Source organism: Ictalurus furcatus, chromosome 17 (genome assembly GCF_023375685.1).
Source record: "Ictalurus furcatus strain D&B chromosome 17, Billie_1.0, whole genome shotgun sequence".
In the NCBI taxonomy this organism is placed as follows: domain Eukaryota; kingdom Metazoa; phylum Chordata; class Actinopteri; order Siluriformes; family Ictaluridae; genus Ictalurus; species Ictalurus furcatus.
Window position 1 is genome coordinate 20,213,642 of NC_071271.1, and position 21,853 is coordinate 20,235,494.

The 21,853-nt window shown below is 38.6% G+C and overlaps 1 protein-coding gene across 2 annotated transcripts in view; it reads right to left on the minus strand.

Moving 5' to 3' along the window:
- Positions 1 to 380: 380 nt before the first annotated feature.
- The window catches only part of aplp1 (amyloid beta (A4) precursor-like protein 1), a 68,310-nt gene continuing 46,837 nt past the window's right edge, over positions 381 to 21,853 (minus strand). Inside the window, exons 3-17 of one of the 2 annotated variants that reach the window (XM_053646463.1) lie at positions 19,091 to 19,220; positions 17,130 to 17,239; positions 14,288 to 14,484; positions 12,794 to 13,071; positions 10,641 to 10,768; positions 10,466 to 10,540; positions 9,136 to 9,294; positions 8,246 to 8,374; positions 6,603 to 6,702; positions 6,288 to 6,455; positions 5,355 to 5,378; positions 5,209 to 5,276; positions 4,881 to 4,946; positions 4,029 to 4,172; positions 381 to 3,721 (exon numbers count right to left, since the gene is read on the minus strand). In XM_053646463.1, the coding sequence (XP_053502438.1) occupies positions 3,623 to 3,721; positions 4,029 to 4,172; positions 4,881 to 4,946; positions 5,209 to 5,276; positions 5,355 to 5,378; positions 6,288 to 6,455; positions 6,603 to 6,702; positions 8,246 to 8,374; positions 9,136 to 9,294; positions 10,466 to 10,540; positions 10,641 to 10,768; positions 12,794 to 13,071; positions 14,288 to 14,484; positions 17,130 to 17,239; positions 19,091 to 19,220 (1,875 nt within the window). In that variant the 3' untranslated portion in view covers positions 381 to 3,622. Of the gene's footprint in view, positions 3,722 to 4,028; positions 4,173 to 4,880; positions 4,947 to 5,208; positions 5,277 to 5,354; positions 5,379 to 6,287; positions 6,456 to 6,602; positions 6,703 to 8,245; positions 8,375 to 9,135; positions 9,295 to 10,465; positions 10,541 to 10,640; positions 10,769 to 12,793; positions 13,072 to 14,287; positions 14,485 to 17,129; positions 17,243 to 19,090; positions 19,221 to 21,853 lie in introns of both variants that reach the window. The other variant, XM_053646462.1, reaches the window with a different exon arrangement.

Sequence of the window (21,853 nt, forward strand, 5' to 3'; positions counted from 1 at the left end):
CAGCACCACCTGACCAATCAGAATCAAGAATTCAACAGTACTGCAGTATAAAGGGAAATGCATTTTGCCTTTACCTTTGTCATTAGCACATAGTAGTGGTTGTGAGGGCTAAATATTTTGTTCATGGCATTAGTTTCTGTTGTTTTCATGGTTTCTTCCTGTTCCTATTCTTAATTCTTGCATGAGTATACTTAGTTACATTCTAGTGTTGATCTTATTCAGCCCTTTTTGCACTGACTACTGTGTCTGAAAGTTCTGACACCCCTCAACTATTACAACCAAGATTATCCCTATGTCTATCTGCCCCTGGCTTCATGTGATTACTGTGTTTTAATGGGCTACAAAATGTGCTATATAAATCATAGTTGGTGTCCAACAAAGTGACATCAATCTCCCAGTAGATTTTGTGGGTCATTTGTAATTTTATTAACATTTTAATGTAAGTACAATCAGCCAAACCAGTTCTCAGATAGATTGCTTGTACAATATATCCCAATTAGTACCATTTCAAAATACAGCAAATCAGTGAACCTTTCAATCACACCCAGGAACATGTCTTTGGCGAAAAATTCGAAAAAATATTTGAACACAGCTTATTGTTCGGGATTGAATCACAACTGAAGCGCTTGAAAAGCCTTTAAAATTCACCTTCAAAGCGCTAGTTCACCAACGGTTTAAAAATCAATATATTACCAACACATTCCTACTTGTAATGTTCTCTGTAATGTTTTCACCAGATCGGTTCAGTGATTCAAACGGAGGCCAATTCGACATTCAACACATTTTCGACAAAACACATTTTTAGGGGAAAAACATGGCAACGGAAATGTTTTTAATAGCTTGAAGACTCGGTGAACCGTTCTTATGAGTACACGACAATGAAACAATTTGAATGCACTTGTGCTTAGTTTCATAGCCCAGGTAACATGTTCATTTAAATTTACAGCAACCACATCCGTGTGGTACATATGAAATCCAGGGCAAAAAGCACCAATTCTTATTTGATTGAATTGAGATTCATTTATTCCTTTGTTTTGTGAGCAAAGAAGCATGACCCGAACTCCAACTGAGAATGACTTATAAATAAAAAATACATATAATTACATCCAGAAAACACAGCATTGAAAAAAAGGCAATAATGCAGCAATTCAAATCTCCGTTACAATGTTTACATTTCCAGTGGGTTGGGAGAAGCAGGAATAGTCATGAGAAGAACTATACAAATTTCAGTTTAATCACTACAGAATACACTGTTCTAACTCCGCTAAATGCTGGTAAAAAATTTACGCTTTAGCTAAAGGATCTTAAACCAGGACATCGAAACACATTCATAAGACAGTTCTACCCAGGCGATGTTTGAACATTCATCATTATGCAGACAGTTCGAAGTGGACAGATTTGACCAGTTTCCACTATGAGGTTCACATAACGTAGATGGATGTCACACGGTGACTTGACATGATCAAACCCATGAATGAGATTTATTATGCAAATGTGTTTATGTTTGCCTTATAAATGTGCATTATGCCTCGAGTTGCATCCTTCAAATGCAGTGTTACGGACATGTGAACTCTTTGGGGCTAAACAGCAGGTGGATTCTCGTCTATGATTTCACTGCATTTAACAGATAAAAGTGTCGTACTATTTCCATCTCCTAAATGTACTGTACAGTCTATACAGAAAACTCAGGCTACTTTCTACATATCATAATGCAGCCACAGCATAGACAAAGTGATGCTCTCTATGTAAAACGCCTGATATTCGAATATTCAAAACCCAACCTGTCGATCAATCCTTAGAGAAACCATTAACTTGCTCCACTAGTGTCAAAAGTGCAAACAAAATCAGGAAAAAGTTAAAAAGAAAATAAAAAATAAAAAATCAAATAAACGGGACCTATATTTATTGAGCAACTTCCTATCGTGGAGCTGTTTAATCGGTTGATTTAAAAGTGCTGATGGGGAAAGGTTATCGTACAAACGGTTTTTCGATCGCATTTCAGGGGAAAGATCAATGACGCGGATTATAAGTTAGGCCAAGGTTACGGCTGAGGAAACGGGAAAATCGGCGCCGATTTTTCACTTTCCGAACGCGATTCCGAGGTGATTTTCGTCGCAGACACTGTTTCTCGCCGTCGTGCTGGAATCGGAACGCAACGCAAACCTCGGCTATCAAACAGATCGTTACCGTCACGTCAGAAGATCAGGGCTACACGACCCTGATCTCTCCAACGGCAAGCATCGACACCAAACGTCTCCCTCTTCTCTAGCGTAAAATTGTTGGTTTTATTTATTTTTTACTATTCAAACAAAACGATCCGTTAACAACGGTGTAGGAAAACAGAGTCCAACTTAACTACTTACGACGAGCGATAGCAGACCACGTAGCCTGTGTGTCGGGGAGAAAATAAATCAATCAAAAGCCTATGAAGTCGATGTCTACCTAAATATACATTCAGTCAAGTTACGGTGTCGTTGTCTTGTGCTGGTTTATACAACAGTCCGTTTTCATTCAGCCATGTTAGGATTTTTTTAATTTTTTAATTTTTTTTACTCTCTCGGTGTGAGCAGCACAAAGTCGTCTTTTTTAAAGTTCGACATTCCACATAGCGCATCGATACAAATTAACAACAGAAACGTCTATTGTAGATACCTTTTCAGTTATACACGCATTTTTTGTCTAACGGTGACATTTTTAGTTTCAAAAAGCATAAAAACAGGAACAACACAAGTACGTTTATAGCATAATACACCAAATTCAGCATGCTCTTCTTTAAGTTAGTGGACTGCAGATCACTGATTATTTTATTTTATTTTTTTTTCTCCCTAAGAAGCAGTACAATGAATAATAGTCATTAAAAATAAGCACTAATTGATTAAGTTGGTGTTATATTTGGAACGATGATTTGATTCTGTGATTCGATTCCTTTTCACATGAATGAAATAGTATTCATGATGTGGTGAAGTGAGAGATGTCTGAGAGGGATCACTAGTCTCTTTTCCCCTCGTGACTTAACCAACAGATCTTAGAAAATGAGTGTTATTTCTACATTTTTAACAGACCAGGGGTCGAATGGTATAAGAGCTACAGTGATTTTCTCCCTCATATATTTACATGCTGAAATATAAAGTATGACTTCACCCACATCACAGTTTCACAAAAAAATAAATGTTTAGAATGGAAGTCAATAAAAAGTGTTCGATGAGGGGTTTTTTTCCCCCCTTTTTTTTCCACATATTCCATTTAAAAAAAAAAAAAAAAAAAAAAACTGAACGCAATGCTGAAACCAGAGCAGTAGCAGAAACTATTCCAGCTCTGCTTTAGATATATGATTGCGTGACATGCTATGGTTTCAGCATCTCCCTAAACAAAAAGGAATCATTTTTTCGAGAGACCAAATGTATAAATCTACTCCTCGTCTCTCTTTTATTTATTTCTGAGAGCATTTGAGTAACATTCGAGTGCAAACTCTGTATTTGCCTGCCATGTTTGAGTTTGTGTTTGATCATTGGTCATGGAAACGTACATACAGTGTTGGGGAGGGGACAGGGGGTTGCTATGGAAACCCCTGTTGGTAAACAGGAAGTGAGTGAAAAAAGGGGTGTGATTTTTTTTTTTAGCTTTAGTTCATTTGCTCAAAGAATTTGTAGGTGGGGTTTTCATAGCCGTGGTTCTGCATCTTACTGAGCTGCCTTTCCTCTGGGCTCAGCATGGGGTCCACCTGCAGAGAGAATAAGGACAGAGTGCATTTTTATAAAGAATTGTATATCGTATAGTGGCAGAACGCATGCAAGTCTGCTTGAGATTCTAAACAACTTCAGCATATCAGCAATTACACCTCTCCTTGTGTAAGCTGTAACATATTAGAACAAGTGCATTAATATAAACCTGTGATTTGCCTTGTAGCCGGAACTTCAGTCTGAGCCGCCATTACAGAAAGCCAATCAACACTCTCGAATTCCTAAATCCCCAGAAGTTACACACCTCAGCTTTAATCTTAAATTCGATACATGTAGAGAGACACTTACTTCCACAATTCCATGGCTGATGGTGCCATATGGCTTACGACGCACCAGGAGCAAACTGATCACCATCACCATGGCAATTGCTACAGCAACCACCAGAAGTCCCACCATGGCCCCACGGTTAAATGTCTCAAGAACATCTGGTTGCTGAGGAATGAAAGAGAAACACAAGGAAGGGGATTAATGGACAAATGATTGGATGGATGGATGGATGGATGGATGGATGGTTGGATGAATTGATGAATGGACGAATGGATAAATATACAGATGTATGTATGTACGGATGGATGGATGGATGAATGGATTGCCAATCAATGGTTGGATGGATGAATGGATGGATTGATGGATGCAGGGATGGACAAATTATTGGATGGATGAATGAATGGATGGAAGGAAGGAAGGAAGGAAGGATGGATGGATCGGTGAAAGGATTGAGGGATGGACAAATGATTGTATGGATGGATGGGTGAATGGTTGGATGAATTGATGAATGGACGAATGGATAAATATACAGAGGTATGTATGTAAGGGTGGGTGGATGAATGGATGGATGGATGGATGGATTGTCAATCAGCGGTATGGATAAACGGACGGATGGATGGCCAAATGGTTGTATGGATGAATGGATGGACAAATGATTGGACGGATAGATGGATGGATGACAGAAGGATAGATGGAGGGATAAATGGTTGATTAGGTTAGCTTCATGCAGCTCCCTCTAACATGTGTATTCAACATTTATCTATTTACGAGTGGTGACCTTCTTGTTCTAATTATTGTGATTATGATATTTCTATCATAATGCTTATATAATAATTAATACTTATATCACGTAATACTTAGTAAAGCACTAACCAGCTCATCACGCTGGATTCCTGGAGACTTGTAGACCACTGGCTTCAGCTCCACCGAGGTGTTAAACTGAAGACCACAAAAAAAACCCCTCAGTGCTCAATAAAACATTGATAATCATCATTCTAATGAATCCCTCTTTCCTAAATCCCATTTTGCACATATTAAGATGATTGATCTAATTTGACTATGACTAATAACTTGTCGCTGACTTTAACCCAGCAGTTACATCCAGCAGTAAAAACATCACCACATGCCATAAATACACTGCAAGACTAAACTGCCCACTAAGGCTTTTCCAGAGGTGTTATATTACAGTTATGTGTGTCACCTTCTCCTCATATTCGTAGGTGGGAGCTCTTTCAGACGTGCTGTAATCGTACTCGTCTACAGCAGACACTGTGGGGAGAGAATGAAATTAGCTGGAGAAGAAGGCAGACTAAATATGGAGGCAGAGCACATAGACAGATATCTTACCTTTCTTGCTGCTTGGCTCAGGATCTTGATGGTATGAAGGAGAGAGAAAGCAATACGCAATAAGCTTTGGGACACTAATGACTGTTTATTTATAGGCTAAACGAATTGGGCGAAATTCGCTACTTAAAATTTACACACAATTAAAATTTGCAAGTTTAATAGTTCTTTTCAGGTGTTTTCAGCTTGCATGCTTTGCAATGACCGTATCATTTAAACACTAGTCAGTCTGTACAATGCATTAAACTTATCAACAGTGACATTATTTCCTGCGTTAATTAGCATTAACAAACCATAATGGTTAATGCACTGTAAAACCGGATAAGTTCATTTAACTCAAAAAATGTGAGGAAACTAATTACCTCAAAATTTTTTAAGTTGGTAAATCAATTTGTTTAAGCCAAATACACTTAAATACAACAACAAAAAAATATTTTAAATTACAAAGTTTGAGTTAAATTTTTGTTCTATTTGAGTGTATTTGGCTTAAACAAATTGATTTATCAACTTTAAATAAATCTAATTTTATTTTTATTTCCTCAAATTTTTTGAGTTAAATGAACTTATCCGTTTTCACAGCGTGGTAATATATGATCCATGATGTAAACAAAGTAACAAAATAATTTGACGCTTGTATTAATGTAAATTGTTTTGATCATTTTGATAATATTAGTTTGTATTTGTTGTGGAATTATTTGTGCCCATGGATTAAATAAACATTACATAATGAAGGTGTTCATTTTTTGGCTTATTTGGTTTCTTATTTTAAATAAGAAAAGAAAAGAAAAAAAAAAAGCTTGAGCATAAATGACCTTGTTAAATCACTATAATATAAAAAGTTAGACTTGTAGAAAAGTTTCGCATAGTAAATACAACAATCAGAGATAGCGGTTTCTTTCTTCATGTATTAAGTTGTAAAGCACAACCCACGAGTACCTATGCGAGGTGGGTATGGACGGTTCTGGAAAGCTCTCTCCTCCTCCTCTTCGTCCTCCTTCTCTTCCTCACTCTCGGCAGGAAGCAACTCCTCCGTGGTGCGGGTCTCGGAGAACGATGTGGTCATGAGCTCGCTGATGTCACCTCTCTCCGTCCGCACCAACTCCTCTGTATACAGACAGACAAAGGTGCGAAGACACAAAATGCATTTTATATTCATGCTTAACTTACAATACTGTCATAAGACTCGTTTAGGAGTTTCTAAGAGGTTTTATTATTAAGAGAAGTTTAAAGAGACGGAGTGTCAGGTCGTACGGATCTCATCGTGGAGCTCTTCGGCTAGTGTAGGAACCTTATAGAGCAGAGCTAAACTCTGGTTCATCCTCTCCTCGATCACATGAAGGTGAGTGTACACCTGAAATCACAAAAACACACTTAATGAGCAGACATTCAACCTTGCTTATCTGCAACGTTGATGCACATCGTCTAGTTTCCAAATATTAGCAGGTTAAGAAGTTTTAGCAACGTGACTTCCCATTTTGAAAGTAAACAAGTTTACCAACACTTTATCTACAGAAGCATGACAGATCATAATGTACTGCATCTAGCTGGAGATTTGCTTCTGTACTTTTGATTTTATTTAATACTTTTTCACATTTTTTCAAACTTTAGGAAATGAGAAGTGATGCCCCCCTTAAAATTGGACCTGCTGACCATATAAGGAATGAAACGTGACAGGGAGTGCTGTTACAGGAAAATAATCAACAACATTTCCCATAACAGCACGTCCTGAGATGTTTTATTCCTCGTACACCACAGCGATTTGATAACACTAACACTGATTTACTCTTAATTAAAAGAACATCACATTGTACTTTTTATCCATTTCTAGTTACATGTTCCCGTTGTGGAACGTTCACGAAACAAGTTAGTTCCTGTTGTCGCTCATCTTACAGCAGATAGAAACGCCCGTTCACTCACGAGCCTCTTTTTTATTTTCTCTCACGGCTATACTTTAATAAGTCAAGAAGTGCAGCTTGTTACGTCACCAAGACACCAGAAAACGCAAAATCCGTCCTGGAAACTTAAGTTACACAGCGCTGACACTGGAGACTCCTTCCATAACGGTTTAATAAACATCTCCTTAGAGAAAGCTTCACCGTGCTTATTATATGTATTTCCTTGTTAAATAGCTTGTTTTCAATTGCATAAGACGTCCATCCCTGTGTATGAATAGTTTCTATTGAAACGATAACATATTAGAACGAGTGCATTAATATAAACATGGGATTTGGGATATAGCTGGCACTTCTGTCTGAGCTGCGGTTATAGAAAGTTCATCGACCTTCTGACCAAACAGATTGAAGAATTCAGCAGCGTTGTGGTATAATAACAGGAAGCTAACCTTGCTCATGTGATGCCGCTGGATCTACAGGGTTACTGTGCGAGTAGAGTAGGAAATAGCCCAGTCGTCATGTAAAGCCCCATTAAAAGCTCATTCAAATAACAAAATCCATAGACTACAAATGTTTAGGGAGAACTGCTATTTCTATTATGATGTTGTGTTATTTTTATGATTTCTAATCGAGTGTTTCATTTAGGTTACTCGCAGCTTGTCTGGTTCCTGTGTTCAAATATCTTGTTCTTGATTTACTCTGTGTATAAACACTTCCAGTGTGAACAAACTGAGAAAACTGTGGGAGTGGTGTATTGTATAAATAGCAGAAGGGCTGAGATAAGTTAAAGACCAGAACACAGGAAATGAACTAACTGTACATTTCTATTAGATCTTAATTAAAAACCTTGTTGCTATTTTATGGGGGGTTTTTTTTAGCACTAAAACGGACTGTCGAGTTGTATCGCTTACTTATTAGATTTCTAATAAGTGGGTAGAAGAGACTGGAGTGTAGCTGGACTTAAAGACGACAGACTGGCATAAACTCGTAAACAGTGAGCACCTGGAACTTCATCTGCTCGGCCTTCTGAGGGTCTACAGACTCGATGTGCTGGTAGTGACGCAGTGTGTGTCTCCGATCCTTCTGCTCGGCAGCCAAGTAACGCTTCAGAGCCTGCAGCACTCGCTCTGGCTATGTGTGGGACACGTTTGTGTGTGTGTGTGTGCGTGTGTGTGTGTGTGTGTGTGTGTGTGTGTGTGAGAGACAGAGAGAAAGTTAGAGATTAGTATGCGATGGTTATGAGACGTCATGTGATATATTAATATGATATCAGTATAACCATACATAGGATTAAGACATTCGATCAAAATCTAAGTAAATTATTAAGGTTATGATGTCTAAAGTTATTGGTTATACAAGTTTACAGTGGCTTGCATAAGTATTCACCCCCTTTGAACTTCCACATTGTGTAGTGTTCCAACCTGAAATGCACCGAGATGCACTTAATAGGGATTTTATGACATGAATCTACACAAAACAGCCCATAATATTACAGTGGGCGAAAGAAAATGTATATAATTTGCAAAATGATTCAACATTTTTTTATTTTTATTTTTTTTTTTTTTTACAAATGTAAAGGTTGCAATTGCATAAGTATTCACCCCCGTTGCTGTGAGACCCCTACATTAGTTCTGGTTCAACCAGTTCCCATATGAAGTAACATCATTTGTTGAATTATGTCTACCTGATTGGACTTATAGGCTATAGACTAAGTATAAGCTATTTTGTATAGATCCAATTTAAATCCACTTCAGTGACAGTACAAAAGTTGGAAAAGTTCAAGGGGGTGAAAACTTATGCAAGCCACGGTATATCTATGGTTTGAAAAGTGCTAAGTGCATAAAGTATAAAGTGTGTATGTGTGGTGAATTTATTGTGCGTGTGTGTGTCACCTGTGGTGGGTCGCTCTGCACAGCGCTCAGGTAGCTCTCCAGCGCCAGACGGCGGTTATTGTTCAGAGTGGCTACAACGCGGGCCAGATGAGTCTCCACCAGCCTCTGCCTCTCACCTGCTACTTGCTCCTCCAGAGTCTGTAACACGGCCTGGAAATGCTGAGAGACAGACACACAGAGAGAAGGAGATCATGTGAGTTTATGGGCAGTCTTTTGGCTCTGTCACTGTAAAGATAGATCAATCATGACATTATAGCAATAGATTTACAGATTTTTTTTTTTTTTAAAAAGACAGTTTTTACAGCTTACTCAGTGCCACTGTACACCTACTTCCTGGTTCTCCCCATCTTACATGACAACTACCTACTGAGGAGGATAAAGGCCATCTTTTTTGAAACTGCTGCTCATACAATGTTATATAGCAGCTAAACATGTACGCAAAATATTACATTTTTAATGGTCACAACAAAACATTGGTCAGGAAATTAGCGAGAATTAAACAAATAGATAAAGTAACAGTATGTTACAGTAGTAACAGTTCTTTAAACGTTGGGTTAAACTTAAAAATGCGGACAGCGTTTTATTTTTATTTTATTTTTACATTGTTTTAATTTTGTACACCCAGACATGTGTTAGTTTGAATCGTTATCATGAATTTACCTTTGCGTACAAGAAGACTACAGAAGTGACTTTCCCTGTTTCTAGCTTTTCCCCAAAACAGTTCACCGCAGCAAAATTAAATGAGAAAATGGTGGCACAGGAGGCCTCAGAAGTGCATTTATTTAATTTGTGCTAATTTCCTAACCAATAATTTGTTGACCATTAAAAGCTTAATATTTTGCCATACTGGGCTTGGCCCAATTTTTTTGCCAAGGAGTGTATGAGGGAGCATGATACCCATGATTTACTAGTGTAGCCCAGTTTGTAAATGTACACCGACTATATAGTACATACCTATTGTAACATGCACCTATGTATTAACAGTAAACAGTGTTAACCACTTATCCTACACAGGGTCGTGGGAAGCCTGGAGCCTATCCCAGGGGACTCGGGGCACAAGATGGGGAACACCCTGGGTGCCAATCCATCGTAGGGCACAATCCCCCAGGGGAAGAACATGCAAACTCTGTGCACACAGGGTGGAGGCAAGAATCGAACCCCCGACCCTGGAGGTGCGAAGCAAACGTGCTAACCACTAACCCACCCACAGTTTCTTGCTTAGATTAGGTTGATGAATAGTCCACATTTCATTTTCTTCCAGCATGTTCTCATCTCTAATCTGGTCTAATTTAAACAGTTTAATATGTGGTCATATTCATGCTTGGCCTACCTCGTTCAGTGCCTGGCGATCTGATTTCGGGAGGTTCTTGGACTGGTTATCAGCCTCGGCCCACTCCTTCATAATCTGATACAGCACACACAAACATCTTGGAGTCGTACAAATCGACACTCTTATTAAAAGAACCGTAACCTAAACTACAAAATGCCTTTTTCACATGCTTCACCTCATTGATGCGTTTCATCCGTCGCTCCTCCAGATCCATCTTGGCGCGGAGGAAGTTGGCGTGTTCGCTGTCATCACTGGGCATTTCGAAATACACATCCACTCCATCTGTAGGACGCACTGTGGGCACTGCCGTCGGGAAAGAGCAGGAGAGAAGAGCCGGATCAATCTATCGCTCAAGTAACCAATCAATTATGATTCAGAGTTGACTTAATGTGGCTAATTACAATAGTGTCCAGACTACTCCTTTTAATGAACCACTACTGGAAAATAGAACATGTGGACTGATAAAGCAGATCATATGTGCGACAAAATGAGTGCAAAATGAGTGCCTAATGTAATGTGGGCATGAAATACTCACTTGAGGGCATTAAATCATAATGTTTGTGCACTTTTCGCATGCTTTCAATTTGTATTTTTGTGTTCATCAATTAATAAAGTGTCCTTATGATTCGGTTCATTTGTCCTCTCCTAATTTGCGCAGTAATCGGCTCTGATTATGTGGGTGTAGTTCATAATTTTATCTTACTAATTAACATGCCATATACAATTCTGTCCCGGTGAAAGGTATCGTGTCTGATAATGTAAAGAGGGACAAAGAACCCGAGAGTGAAGACTGAAAGAGTGAAAGTGGAGGCTAGGAGAAAGAGAATCAATACAGATATAATGTCAGACTACTCAGCATTATTAAATTAGAGATGAAGCTGAGATGGAGGCACTGCATTTGCACTATCCAGTATACACTCTGGTGTGTGTGCACGTGTGCGTGTGTGTGTGTGTTATGAACAGTAGAATATGGGACACCCCTCATAGCCCACAGCCAGTCTCCATTGGGAAGTATGATCTAATGAAGTTCTCCTAAAATGTACAGCACCTGAAATTAGCTCCATGTAACATGACGTTGAAATGTGTACTAGTGATTCTATCAATCCCATAAAACTCACATAATCGCACATAAAACTCACATTTTTCATTATTTACATTTTGTGCGGATTGAGGATACTGAGTATCGAGTGCTGGTGACCGACAATACTTTATTTAGCACACTAAAAAGGATGCACAGCGCTGATGAACTCTCAAATCTGTCCGATTAGAAGGTGTTGAGTCGTTTTCTATAACAATAGCTCGGACTCTGGTTCTGACTCCAACTGCAAGGCAAGTCACAGGTTTGTATTAATCTATTCGTTCCAATTTCTTTCCGTTTCCATAGTAACAGCTCGTTCGTTGGGACTTGCATAGTGGATGCTCCACATATAGAAAGTCTAATACCAATCGGATTCAAAATGGGATATCATTTAACATATAAAAATGCATAACTGTTCTTCTGTCCTGTAAGAAGACTGGTTCGCGTTTAGGAAATGAGTCTCCGTGGATGGACTTCCGTTTTAAACAGCGTTTCAGTCTCATAAAGTGCAAGCCCATGCAGGTGTACAGTGGAATGTGAGGAATATCGAGCGGTCACTACGCTATGGGTTTGAGATGAATTCTAAAAGGAATTGGTCTAGCATGAAAATGTGAAATAATAGGTAATACAGGCTGGTTTGAAATTATTTTCAGAGGTTTAAAAGGGCAAATGAAAGGCTTCCAGTTATTGTAAGTTGGTCTTTGCACGTGATCTGCAAGATCTGCACATGCAGGGCGGAGATGGGATTGGAACTCCTAACCTCTATGTTGCGAGGCAAACGTGCGATCCACTAAGCTACTGTGGCCCCTGGTGTACACTTAACATGTCTATAAATACACACTTCACCCACTTGGATGGCCCAATCTTACAGTGGGTAGGAACAGCAATCATCAGTCGGAAGCTGACGGAGTAAAGTTAAAACTTTTCTCTAGACAAATTAGCATTCTGAGTTTTCTAATATGACCAGATGTGGATTAACTGACAAAGCGGAACACATTCAATGAAGCGAAGCCCACCACTTCTCTCACGTTTACGGAGCACAGATTCATGACAGATTCACAGCATTTCAAAATGACTGCAATGAGAAACCTTACAAATTCTAAAATACGATTAGAATTAGAAGCCAAAGCCTCTTCAAAATCTTTTAAAGGCGCTTTATGACACGCACGTGTACGCCTTTAAAGCATTCATAAAGATGCCATGAGGTTTCTAGTATTACAAAGATTATCAGTGATGTAAGAGCCACTCACCATCCCCCCGTGGTTGAGTTTGTTGTGTCGGGGTCTTAGCACCCTGAGAGTTCTTCTCATAGTAGAAGTTCTCCAGATAATCGGAAGCCTGATTGTCGATGGAGTACTCGTACTCCTCCGGATCCTTCACTGTCGTGGGTGCTGCCTCTTCATCTTCTTCATCATCCTCATCGTCTTCAATGTCTTCCTCATCCACGGCTTCCTCTTCCTCCTCCATGTCGTCCTCCTCTATGTCTGTTTCAAGGGAGGGGCTGGGGGTGGAAGGGGTCACCTTCACGCTGCAGAGAAAAATATTGTTCTAAAAGTAAACTAATCATATTCATTTCTACGTTGATCATAAAACTGTTGTAGATCATGTCATTCTAGACAGCAAACAAGAAAGGTTCATGATTATTCTGTAGTGAAACTATATTGAACAAAAGCAATTGGGAGGAAATATCTCAAATCTGTGATATATTAAAGGGATGTAATATATAAAAATGATGTGGGAATGCTGTGAATGCGATGATTTACCACCCCAAAAGTTTATTATTTACCTATAACAACACATCCTGGAGTGTTTTATTCCTATTATAACCTAGCAATTGTCTAATTAGATAATTATCTAATTATCTTTAAACAAATCGTATATTCTGTTAATATGTTAATAGTTAAGTTTAATGTTGTGGGATGTCCTCTAAACAAATTAGATACATTATAACAACTACAAACAGTTGTTCCCTCACCAGCCTTTTTTTTTTTTTTAAATAAAAGAAAATTAATCAACCTTCTGACCAATCAGAATCAAGAATTTGACAGCACGGTGGTTAAAAATCATGCAATCAATATTAACTTTACAGTATGAGACATTAATACAAACACTTATTATTCATTGTGATATAGACATGGGACATAGTCTTTTTTAATTTGCTCTAAAGTCTTGATAAAGTGCAACCATGACAACAAACTTAAGTAACAATTTATGCTCGTACTATTGAAACTTTGTTATTGCCTTTGTTATCGCATCGGCATTTGTGTAAGCAAAAAAACCCCACAACGTCTCCCTTTCCTAAACACTAGCAAATGGTCGTGCTATAACTAAGATAATGGCCACTGAAGTGTCTGGAGATGTGAAAATCAATCTGGTTTACGCCGTGGTGTTTTCTCTTTTAGCCTCCAGCTATCCCTCAGTTTTCTAATAGCTATCTTATATACACTTTATTATGCATTATCTATTTTTGATTGTCCTGTTCATACATGGCATATATTTTCTTACCACATACTGTACCGCACTGCTAGTTCTTCCTGTTATGAGTAAATAACAGAATCTTGGTACTGGGTGAAATCATTTGGATCCTACAGTACTGTATGTGTATGTATTAAAGTTAATGTTAAAGTTCAATGCTCACTTCCTTTTCCTTTTTAGAGTATTTTGGTATTTTAGCAAGCATACTGCATGACATGTTTTATATATATATATATATATATATATATATGGAGGGAGGTGGCTCTTACCTGGTGGCCTCTTTCTCACCAGCCAGCGATACTAAAGGCGGAGTCGCTCCCTGGGCACTGTCCCCGCCCTCATATTCACCACGCCCACTAGCTCCACCTCTTCCTGGACAGCAGACATACTCTACACCTCGGAAACGGTCGCCACATTGTAACAGCATCCCGTAACTATGGAGCTCCAAACTGTCTGCTGTGCACGCCTAGAGAGAGTCAAAGTATACAGGGGTCACATATTTAAATATGGTACTACATTTACTAACGTTTCAGACTGATGCAAGCTGTATTCTGTAGTTAAAGGTCATCTATTGCAATTTATCAAAACAGATAAATTAAAATTAAGACGTGGGGCAGTTGTTACTCTTCCAAGGTACAAAGTACTGGTTTAATCTTAGCTATTAAGAGTTCTCAAGTTCTATAGGAATTACTGATTAATGCCTTTGTGCTTGTGTTATTTTTAGTGCAAACATGACAATCATTAACATGAAAGCATTTTCACAGAGAAATTAGGTTTGATGACTGATGAAACCATTTGCAAACAGATCACCTGTCAAGTCACGTTAATATTTTTTTCATCAAAATGATTTTAACCCTTTGAAGTCTGTAAGTGCCTCATGCCAGGACATAATTTCTTTCAAATTTCTTAATAATTTAGGAATTATTTGGTGTAGAACCTGGAAAAAAAAATCCTCAGAGTTTAGCAATGAAAAATATTTTTGCTGGACCAGCCCTCTGCAAAGGTTTTGAATTTTTATTTATGCACTGGTCGATTTTCAAGATGGAAGTTAGCTGTAGTATAAACAGCAGGGCCACAGCTTTCAAACAAGACCTTTTGAAGAGTCATGCATTTTGTTACTCAGCACCGACTCAGATGATAAATTTTATACACAACACCACATATTTATTTGAAATGAGGGCCACTCTTTACATTTAATCGTATAAAATAAGGTATTTTGCCACAAAATAGATATTTTGGGATGTTTCAAAGGGACCTTAAGTGGCCCTAAGTCTGCATTAGAGGTCATTTAAGTTTTTCCTAAACTCTGGCCCCTTAATATCCCAGTGCATAAAAAAAAAAAAAATCAGAAATATGGGCCAGAGAAATGAATACTAGTGAGTGGGAGTGAGATCAGGGAGAAAGAGGAAATGACTGATTAAGGATAACAGAATGTTCCAGAAGATGCCAAAGTAAATGTCATGACATTAAATCAACATTCCATTCTCTTGCTCTTAAAACTGATTTTCCACATAAAAGTGTCACAACTAAATACACAGCCCGAGCTTTTTTATACAGAATTTAAGTGTTGATATTTTAATGCACATCCAGTTTAAGTAACAGACTGTGCAGATCTCTAGTGGATGAAGTCCTCTGGTGTCCACAAGGCTCTGCTTATCTGGTTAATGTCATGTTATAATGTAATGTCGTTAACCAGCTTTATATATGGACTTCGGTCCACTCTTTCATGTCTCCTGCTGTTCTCTTACTATTGCTCTTGTGTCAGTGGCTCTTCCATTTCTGAATTATGCATGTCCTCATTATGTATGTTTATATCACTTTCTCAAGCTCTGTGAAAGGTCAATAATTTCTGTTTTAGGGGCTGTGACTGCTGTTTTTTTTTTTTTTTTTTTTTTTTAAATATACACTGTAAAACCGAATAGTTCATTTAACTCAAAAAATTTGAGGAAAATAACTACCACAAAATTTTGAAGTTGATAAATCAATTTCTTTCAGCCAAATACACAAAATATAACAAAAATTTAACTCAAACTTTGTCATTTAAAATGATTTTTTGTTATATTTAAGTGTATTTGGCTTAAAGAAATTGATTTATCAACTTAAAAATGTCGAGGTAATTAGTTTCCTCAAAAAAAATTTTTTTGGAGTTAAATGAACTTATCCGGTTTTAAAGAGTACAATTTATGGTGTAGCTGCTTGAGAGTCCAATTACAAGGCAGTATCTATGCAAATCTATTCGTTTATCAGCTGCGGTGTGATTTGCTGCAATCTGAAAGTCACTTTAGGAATGACAATTTTGTGTAAATGAATACTTCCAAAGGGCAGGTATTAAACTGCCATTTAATACGACACTAATGGTTTCAAAACCTTTATGCTGTTACAGATCCTCAAATATTTGTCTCAGAATCTCAAAATAATTACAAAAGTTATGGCTTAATATGTCTGTGGTCAAGTTTTCTATAAAATATTCACATTAGATATTCACAGAAAGTTTGCCAACAACAGAAGGTTTTCATTTGCACTTACTTTATTACAAAATACACTCTCATGCCTACAATCTTATTTTACATTCATATCATACTTTGAACAGATTTCGATGCATCTCAATGTCTTTAAGTGCCATTATACTTGGCTAGAAATTATGCGCACTCTTCGGAGCGTCTCTTTGAGGTCTATGAGTATTGATAACAATTTCTCTACTTACATGTAACATAGTTCATGCAATTATACTTTGGAAATCACACACTAACTACCCAGACAACTTACCAAGTTATAGATGCAAATTAGCACTTTTTTTTAATTTGGGATCCTTGAAAATCAGGCCTGTTTCCAGTTCATTAGTTACAGCTACCTTGTATACCCTTTTATCACGTAAGCAATGTATGTATTGGTTCTATGTGCAGTATATCAGGACCATTTGTGTGATTTAATTTCTGATGATGGTCCACCAACCAAGTAATATCTGGTCAGTAGCCATGCCATGGTGGTCCCTTTCCATTGACAGATGGGATAGAGTTCAGCCAAGCAAATTCTTTTGATTGCACATGCACAGTAGGTAATAAACAGGTAAGTCTTTGCAGAATAAACTGCTTTTAACACAACTGCTCCCACCTCTTTAGCGATGTTATGCCAGTAGACATAGCTCTCACAGGTGTCCATCTGCTCCTGGTGCAGAAAACGACAGCGGTCTGGAACCAGAAGAGCCTCACTCACGTACTCACCTACTGTCGAGACAGAGCAAGAGTTAGAGGTTGTGAAGTGGATGGCAAAATGAAAGTGACAGCAGAAATGCACAGATATAAATGGTTAGAAAAATGGAAGGTGTCAGTATTACTGGGGAAGAGCGTAAAGCAAAATAGCAGTTGGCAGGTGGAATGATTGTCAAAAAGAAATTTCAATTTCAGTCCATGTCAGATAATGGTAGAGTGAAAAACTCAGAAATGGCAGTCACTGTAGCAGTGCCCATTTGGGCTGATGCAGCACACTTATAACATAAATTATTATGTGTGTTGTGCAGAAATCAAGGACAAGGCCAACTACAGTGAAACAGCTGTGGGTGCAAATTCTGCTCATTCATCATAATTAACAGCTTTGCACCGCAATCTTCCAATCTGTTTTTGTATTGCGATCTTCATTTCCTCTAGGGGATAAGGGCTCAACCCTTAAAACTGCATATGGAATTTTACATAAAATATGCAAAACGGTACATGCAATGCAACCTACACTGTTACTTCTTTAATGACTGAATGGCAGTGGGAGAATGTGTGATGATGAAATGGATAGGGCTGGTCTAAGGAGCACTGGAACACCTAGTGGTAGAGTAATTATGGGTGACTGGAGTAGCTCTGGTTGGAGCAAAAAGGTGTGATTATGGCTACAGATTGAAGTGGCTAAGGGTGAAGTGACTAGGATTGGATTGGATGTGAAGAGTGCCTACAAGTTGGTACAACTAAAGATGCCTAGAGCTAGGTTGACCATGGGTAGAGCAGCTAGGTATGGCCTGCCTACAAGTTGACTAGACAAGAGGTGGAATGGCTAGGAGTGCATTTAATAGGGCTAGGTGTGGAGGGCGTACAGGTAGAAGAGGGAATATAGTAGCTAGAGGTGACTTGCCTATGGGTTGGAGTTTAATAACTAGTCTTAAAGCAAACAAATGCTGGTATGAGTTGTGCTGCCTATGGTTGGCATAATCAGGGATTGAAACAGCGAGGTATGAAGTGGCTACAAGTTGGAGTGGCTATGGGTTGGGGCAGCTAGTAGTATAATGACTAGGATTCAGTGACTATATGTGGAGTGTCTGTGGGCTGGAGTCACTGGTATTGGAGTATTGGAGTGGCTGGTGATGGACTGATTAGGGTTGGAGTTGCTAGATGTGAAGTGGCTACAGACTGGCTGGGACTGGAGTGACTATGGATGGAGCATTGTCTATGGGTTGAAATGACTGTAGCTATGCATAGAATGATTAGGGGTGGAGTGGCTAGGTTTGGAGAGGCTAGATATCAAGTATCAAGTGATTTTACTTGGAGTGAATAGGTGTAGAATGGCTATGGCTGGAAGGACTTGGATTGGAAAGGCTATGGGTAGAGTGTCTGCACATTGGAGTGGCAAAAGCTTACTCGGGTTGGACTGATTATGAGTAGCAGGATTAACGTGACAAGGTTTGGAAGGCCTATAGTTTGAAGTGGAATATAAAGTGGTTAGATGTGGAGTGACTTGTGATGGAGCGGATTGGTGTAGAATGGCTCTGCATTAGACTGGGTGGGTGTTGAATGACTAGGGTTGGAACGGCTATGAGTTAAAGTGACTAGGGTTTGTGTTACTACAAGTTAGAGTGCACAAAGTTTGCATTAGATAGAGCTGAGTTACTAGGGTCAACTGAGTAGGGCTGTAATGTCTTCAGATGAACTAACTGGGGTGGACTGAATAGAGATTTAGTGGTTAAAGGGCAACAGTTTGAGGCTACTATATGCAGAGTGCCTGTAGGTCGAATTACCTAAAGGTGGTGTATTAATTATGGGGGGTGTGGCTTGGGATGGAGTGCTCAAGGTAGTAGTGCCTGATTTGGGACTTACCCAAACAGCGGTAAGGGACGACAATAAAAGGTCGAGTCTGGCAATGACCCCATCCCTTCTTACACCATGCTGGGATGGTAACGGGAGTGGAAGCTTCTTCAACATGGGAAATCTGCAAACCTGGGTACATCTAAAAACAACACACACAGGGATGGGAGTCAGGTCCAGGACTGATATAACAACAAAACTGAGAGAGGAAGCGAAAAAAGACTGGGAGCCATGAAGAGTCCAAATGGTTTTCCTCTTGATGGTGTGCTTCCACTTCATGTGCGGTGAAATATTGTCCGTCTTTTAAATATTTAGTGCAGTCCTAACCCTTTCTATTATCTTAATATCCAGTCATGAATTTAAACTTAGATTCAAGTACCTTATATTACACCATTAAATCCTAGTAATAACCTCGCCGGAAGGTGTAGTATTTGCCATGGAAGCATATTAATCCTGTGTTAAGTCTGCTCTTTTGCGGTATAGCTATTTTTAAAGCTCATCGGTTGGAGTAGTAGAGCTTGACCATATAGTGAAAATATCATATTATTATATTTGTATACACTTTCATATTACATAATATGCTATCATGATATTGTTAACAAAGTATAAGGAAAACATTAGTACCAGATTTAAAAATAAACCAATAAAACTAATTGTTTCTTATTTTATCTAAATTATTATCCAACTACTATTATTATGCTAAACAGTTAGGACACGTGAATGCCGAGAATATCCTAGGTGATAAGTAAAGCTAAGCAATCATAGCTGTTAAATCTTTTATACACTGTAGATAATATAAAGGGAAAACTACAAACAAGACTATCCTGTTGGGAATATGTATTAACATTTTCCTCAGAGTTGGTTAAATTTCTAAGAAAAGTCTGCACGACCAAAATGACAGTCTAATTACAATCAATTGAAACTGCAAACCCAAGTAATGGTTCCTGCTCAAAATGTCAAAATAAGTAACTGACTGGTCATGAATACCACAAAAATAGGTCATTCATCTGAATTACTGCCATGCACAAATTAAATCCAACCCATCTGAACAAAGTGTGCGGTGTAATATTATTGCAGTTTTGTTATCCTATTGCCTATGGAGTAGCCGAGGTAGTCACAATGTGTTTTGCAGATAAAATGTGCATCTCGTTCTTGTTTTATCTCTTTCCTTCATTAATGTGGAGTGATAAGCACTTGCTCTCAGCTCAGTTGGGAATACGCACCTTAAGCTTACATTGCACTGTTGCACTCACAATCATGCACTTTATATGCTTCAGCCAGCAGGATATGTTTTACCTTCATTAGAGATACTTTACATACACCCTCTACAGCTTTCAGAATACAGTCTAAGCACTGTTGTGGTGTAATTTGCAATGTTTCATTATTATAACCAGTATTACTTCAGTATACTATCGATTGAGATACCAGCTGATGAACTGGGAAAAAAAAAAAAAGCAGAAATCATGGTCTAGTGCAGAAGAACTTGCTTCTTCATGAAATACATTAGTGTATTCCCTCATGATGTCCATAATTCTGCTATACTGTATATAGCTAGGGGGTGGACAAAATCATGGAAATCCATAACAATCTATTTATCCATCCATCCATCTTCTATACCGCTTATCCTTTCCTTCAGGGTCACGGGGAACCTGGAGCCTATCCCAGGGAGCATCGGGCACAAGGTGGGGTACACCCTGGACAGGATGCCAATCCATCACAGGGCACAATCACACACACACATCCATTCATACACTACGGACACTTTAGACATGCCAATCAGCCTACCATGCATGTCTTTGGACTGGGGGAGGAAACCGGAGTACCCGGAGGAAACCCCCGCAGCACTGGGAGAACATACAAACTTCGCACATACAGGGCCATGGTGGGAATCGAACCCCCGACCCTGGAGGTGTGAGGCGAACGTGCTAACCACTAAGACAATCTATTTATATCAGGACCTGATAAGGAGTAGGGACACTCTTTGCCCATACAACTTTTGAATGGTTTGTATTGGGATGTTATATAATCTTCCAGTTCCTTAAGTGATGAAGGAGGTGGATATCTACTTATGCACTCTAGAACATTTTTTTTAAATAAAGGTTCACATTTGGTTATTGAGGAACCCATTGAACATTGGAACATCACCAGGAAGGGGTGTTTGCACCATACACTGCACCTGGTCCTGTAAAATATGATCATGCAAAGCAATCACTGGATCTAATTATTTCCACTCGATGGCTACCCATACCAATTACAAGTAATATGGTGAAAGTTGACTCATATTACATTCCCAATTTGCCAGGGGGTCCAGGATTTATGTGCCTTTCACCAAAATATGCATCCTTGTGCATACCACAAGCCCCAAATTCCAAATGACACCCCAGTTATAAATTGCAGGATTGCGAGGTTTTGTATAGTTTTTTGTTAAGAATAGTTAATTTATCAGCTACCCTACAAAGTGTCCATCTAACTTTGTCAATGACCGTCGACTACTTGTCCATGTTGCTGATGCTAATGGCATTTTTCCATGTTTGACATACAATGTTCTGCTGTTTGAGACTGTTCCCCTTTGAAAAATGAAAGAATTTTCCATTTTTCGTAACTGAAGCACCTCACAATGTGGCATCCTTGGAACTCTTAGTTCAAAGTTGCTTGAGTTTTTGCTTTGAAATCTCAAAGATCACAATAAGACATGCTGTTATAAGAAAATAATTAGTGATAGGGTGATGATATGTGGCCTGGCGAGAAGCCTTGACAATTTTCCTATAACAAGAC